General features: G+C 46.3%; 2 protein-coding genes across 2 annotated transcripts; one reads left to right on the top strand and one right to left on the bottom strand.

The window, feature by feature from the left end:
- Nucleotides 1-1,343: 1,343 nt before the first annotated feature.
- LOC125396319 (histone H2B type 1-A) lies at nucleotides 1,344-4,155 on the bottom strand. Its single transcript, XM_085699310.2, has one exon. The coding sequence runs from the start codon at nucleotides 4,119-4,121 to the stop codon at nucleotides 3,738-3,740; it is 384 nt and encodes a 127-aa protein (XP_085555436.1). The 5' UTR covers nucleotides 4,122-4,155; the 3' UTR covers nucleotides 1,344-3,737.
- Nucleotides 4,156-4,417: 262 nt separating this feature from the next.
- LOC125396320 (histone H2A type 4) lies at nucleotides 4,418-4,818 on the top strand. The gene has a single exon (XM_048428158.3). It carries the CDS (start codon nucleotides 4,426-4,428, stop codon nucleotides 4,816-4,818), a length of 393 nt encoding a protein of 130 aa, XP_048284115.1. The 5' UTR covers nucleotides 4,418-4,425.
- The last annotated feature ends 278 nt before the right edge of the window (nucleotides 4,819-5,096 follow it).

Here is a 5,096-nt window from a genome sequence, read left to right on the forward strand (position 1 = left end):
AGGATCCTTTGTGGTGTTCAGAACTGCTGGGAGAGCTACAGGTTATCTCATATTTCAGTTAGAGGATTCTGAGTGAGAGAGACACTCTTCATTGCCTGAACGCTTTCTCCAAGAGCAGATCAACATTACAGAAAGAATAAAAGACACCAACTACTTGAAAACTTAACTAGAACCTTCAATTTGATTTATATTTCCTTCAAAAGAGCTACACTGTCCATACTGGCTTTCTCTACAATAAAAAAGTTGAGTTTGAAATAAAGTATACAGTAAAAAAAAATCATAGCAAAGGCTGGAGAGAAGACAGCTCAGTAGTTAAGAATGCTTTCTGCTCTTCTAGAGCAGTTCAGTTCCCAGAACCCACAACCAGTGTCTCACAACCACATTTAAGCCAGATCCAAGGGATCTGATACCGCTGACCTCTAAAAGCACCTTCACACACATTTGCACATACCCAATTACTGGACATACACATACACGTGCACATAGCCACATATTCTACATACACAAACATATACACATACCCAATTACTGTATGCACACACATATGCACATACACACATATACACATACCCAATTAGTGTACATACACACACACGTACACGCCCACATACTCTACATGCACACACATAATTTTAAAATGCTTTTTTAATTCATAGGGAGAAAAGCCTTGTACCTTTGTGTACAATGAGATGCCCCTGAAGGAACTCCTGAGTGCTTAAGTGTAAGACCAAAGAGATAACAGACAGAAGGTACATTATACGGAAGCATGTGTCATCAATCAGGGGCCCCAGCTGCCACAATGAAACACTTGGAGACATCAAATCTCCAAAATCTGCTGTGTCTGCATCTGAAACACTGGTAATTTTCAGTCTTATTCACTTGGGAGCATAGTTCCAAATCTATTCATTGTGTTCTATGCAGCAATTGCTTGTTCTTCTTCAATCACTGACTAGTTCTGTATAGACATACCATTTATCCTGGCTGGTTTTGTCAACTTGATACGGCTAGAGTTATGTAGGAAGAAGACCTATATTTGAGAAAATGCCTTGATCAGATTGGTTTGTGTTTGTAAGTTTGCGGGACATTTTGTTGGTTAGTGATTGATGTGGGAGAGCCTAGTGCACTGTGCCACCCTGGTCTGGCGGTTCGGGGTTGTGGAAGAAAACAAGTTGAAAGGCCAGTAGGCAGCATTCCTTCATGGTCTCTGCTTCAGTCCTGTTGAGGACTGGCCTCAACAAAATCACCTCTTACCAGGGTAGGGGAATGGGAAATAAAGTCAGAAACCACAAGACAATATCAAGAGAGAGTTTCAGAGATTACTCAGATCCTGAATCACCCGCGTTTATTTTCCACAGCTTTTATACCCAATGTAAACTGAGGGAGAAGGTAACAAAGACTTCATTAACTTGATACAACAAGATTAACTCATACATCCATCCTGAGACTTCCCACCATCAGCATTCTGTTGCCAAGGTAGCAAGATGACCCAAGTTACTACACAAACCACATTGTTTCATGTAGGCAGAAAACAGCCCTTTCCCAGGTGACCTCATAGTTACAATGGAAGGAGCAGAAGTACATTTGCATATCCTGACCACCTGTCAAGATGGCACCGAGCTTTCTTAACTTCAAAAGAGCCAAGGAACCACCTCCTGAGTTAGAAGGTGCAAATTATGCCTGTCAGTCTCCAAACTCTCTGACCATCAGACAACAGTGAGCAGGGGTCTGCATTTCTCAGCCTCCACGCAGTTCCTTCCTTGAGTTCCTGCCCTGAAGTCTGTTCCTGATGAACTACGGCTGTAAGATGGAAACACTTTTGTCCTCAAGTTGTTTTGGTAAGAGTTTCATTGCAGAAATAGAAACCCACTCTCCCTGAAGAAGCAGGACCATCTGACTCAAGTTTCCACTTTTCAGTCGACTGCGAGCTGCTATCCTTGGCCTGTACTGTTGAGTAGGGACAGATACACCTCCACTTCGTAGCATTCTCCTTATTTTCCTTTCCAAAAAGTTATTTATAAGAACCATGTTCCTTTCCCCATTCTCAGAGCGTTTGTCCATTGAATGAATGGAGGATGTGAGGGTGCATGTATGAGGGATTGCCCAAAAAGCCCCTAGTAGCATAGGGCTTCTGGAAATAAACACAAATAGGAAAGTTGTCTCAATAATTTCTCAAGGTAATGGCATAGAAAATTTGGGGCAGGTGAATTTATGACCAAAGAAGGCTTTGCGGAATCTGTAATTTATAAAATATTTCTGATTCATGTGATTTGAGTATTTAATGTGGCACTAAAGCCTAAGGGTCAGGTTTAAGATGTGAGGTGCATGGTAAACTGTTTCACAGAGGGAATGCTCATGCCTCACCCCTGAAGTTTGACCATGCTTAGAAGCAATGTTTAAGGATGTAGTTTTAGCAATATTGAAATGAGGTCATCCTGCATTGTGGAGCAGACCCGTACTGTGGAGCAGACCCGTATTGTGGAGCAGACCCATAATGGTTTGAGTATGAAATCTCTCCCATTTGCTCTTGTGTTTGAACACTTGGTTCTTTGTGGTGGTTTGAATGAGAATGGCCTCATAAGTTCTGTTTAGCCACCAGGGAGCTAAACTGAGAAGAATACAATTAGGAGGTGTAGCCTTGCTGGAGGAGGTGTGGTCTTATTGGAGGAAGTGTTTCACTGGGGATGGAGGCTACAAAAGCACTGCCCAGGCAGTGTCTATCTCTGTGTCCTGTCTTCCTTCAGATCAGGAGGTAAAGATCTCAGCAACTGCTCCAGCACTGTATCTGTCTCCTTCCTGCCATGATGATCATGGACTAACTCTCTAAAACTTTAAGCTACCAATTAAGTGATTCTTGTTAGAGTCGTCTTGGTCGCATGTCTCTTCAGAGCTATAAAATACCCAACTAGGGACACTGTTTGGGAAAACTGTGTAAGGCAGTAAAACCATTACTATTTTCAGATATGTGTATATAATGTACAGACTAGTGTAAAGATGGAATCTGGCCAAGGCAGAGGACAGTAGACTGCTGGGCAGTGGAGCAGGACCCTCTTCTTATTTGAACCTTTCTACACTTGCTGGTCCTGTTCAGAGATAGTATTACCCCAGACTAGTCTGCTAACATTTCCTCTCACTGCAGACAGACTGTATATGATGTTAAAGCTATGTCAGGTTCGAAGAGAGAAGCCTTTTCTAGCTTTTTCCCTAAATATATATATAGTGGTAATATTAAGAGTGGTCACAATAGGCAAGGATCTGAAAGCTGGGGCACTTAGACTCTGGCTAGAGATGGTACCAACCAACAAAGGCATAGCCCGCGGTGGCCATCTTGGCAGGAACACGAAATTCCGTTATTGCCATTTGTCAGTTGACTCCACCTAACAATAGTCCGCTATGAAGCATTTGAGTCTACCAGGCAGCCCCTACCTACCGTTGCTGTGTTTCCAACAAAACTAAATCCTAGAACCCTCACTAGACAGAAGACATCAGACCAGAAAGCCCTCAGCCTCGGGTCTCAAATTACTTTGGGATTATGTGTTCCTCCTCTGAAAACAAAACATTTGAAAAGCTGTTGCGATGGCCAGTGAAACTCCCTTCACCGCAGCCTGGGCTAGGTTCCCACATGCTCAAGAGCCCACATGCCCAAGCTCAGGGCGAGGACCAAGAGACTAAGCAAAGCTCTCTTGCTCGAAGAGGTGGGTGGCTCTGAAAAGAGCCTTTGGTGGTGTCGCTTGGAAAGTTTACTTGGCGCTGGTGTACTTGGTGACGGCCTTGGTGCCCTCGGACACGGCGTGCTTGGCCAGCTCCCCGGGCAGCAGCAGGCGCACAGCTGTCTGGATCTCCCGAGATGTGACGGTCGAGCGCTTGTTGTAGTGCGCCAGGCGCGACGCCTCGCCCGCGATGCGCTCGAAGATGTCGTTGACGAACGAGTTCATGATGCCCATGGCCTTGGAGGAGATGCCGGTGTCGGGGTGGACCTGCTTCAGCACCTTATAGATGTAGATGGAGTAGCTCTCTTTACGGCACTTCTTACGCTTCCGGCCCTCCCTCTTCTGAGTCTTCGTGACCGCTTTCTTGAAGCCTTTCTTGGAAATGGTTGTGCCCTTGGCCGACACCTCTGGCATGGTGAAAGTAACCTTTCACACCCCAACGGCTCAGAGGAGTGCCAACTACTGAGAAATACAGTTGGCTGGAAGTGGAGAAGAGGCTTTTATAGGCGTGGACCTCAACTGACGTAAGGATACACGTTATCTGATTGGATAATAAGTGCTCTGTGCATGCAAATAAGGGGAATTCAAGTACTGCTTCCTGATTGGCTAGTCCAGCATCAATCAGCCAATCAGGTGGCTAGTGTTACCGTCCATCAGACTATAAATAGGCGTGGAAGCGCTAGCTTGGTTACCCTTTTCTTCAAGCATTTCGAAGACAATGTCTGGACGTGCGAAGCAGGGTGGCAAGGCTCGTGCGAAGGCCAAGTCCCGCTCTTTTCGGGCCGGCCTGCAGTTCCCTGTGGGCCGTGTCCATAGGCTCCTTCGCCAAGGGAACTATGCAGAGCGCATCGGGGCTGGCACACCAGTGTACCTGGCAGCCGTGCTGGAATACCTGACAGCCGAGATCCTGGAGCTGGCTGGCAACGCGGCCCGCGACAACAAGAAGACGCGCATCATCCCGCGCCACCTGCAGCTGGCCATCCGCAACGACGAGGAGCTCAACAAGCTGCTGGGTCGCGTGACGATCGCGCAGGGCGGCGTCCTGCCCAACATCCAGGCGGTGCTGCTGCCCAAGAAGACCGAGAGCAGCCACAAGACCCAGACCAAGTGACTCCCAGAACAAGTGATTGTACTTCATAGCTTAAAACAAACGGCTCTTTTCAGAGCCACCTTCATTTTCAGAAAAAAGCTGTGCATGTGTGAGTTTGCCTATTGAGCAGGTATAATCCAGGGCAGCCAACCAGCAGTTACGTTGTTAGCCCATGACAGTGGAAAGACCTTCCCTGGGACAGTTATGAGCCCGTTAGGGTAGTGTGAAGCTAAATACTGATGCAGGGAGTTAACGGAGTAAAACTGCCACTGAATTGAAAGACCACTAATTCAGCTCCC

This window comes from Myodes glareolus, chromosome 14 (assembly GCF_982192425.1).
Source record: "Myodes glareolus chromosome 14, mMyoGla1.1, whole genome shotgun sequence".
In the NCBI taxonomy this organism is placed as follows: Eukaryota; Metazoa; Chordata; class Mammalia; order Rodentia; family Cricetidae; genus Myodes; species Myodes glareolus.

Excerpts from the sequence above, each read along its gene's own strand:
- LOC125396320 (XM_048428158.3), top strand. The coding sequence starts at position 4,426 with ATGTCTGGACGTGCGAAGCAGGGTGGCAAGGCTCGTGCGAAGGCCAAG.
- LOC125396319 (XM_085699310.2), bottom strand. The coding sequence starts at position 4,121 with ATGCCAGAGGTGTCGGCCAAGGGCACAACCATTTCCAAGAAAGGCTTC.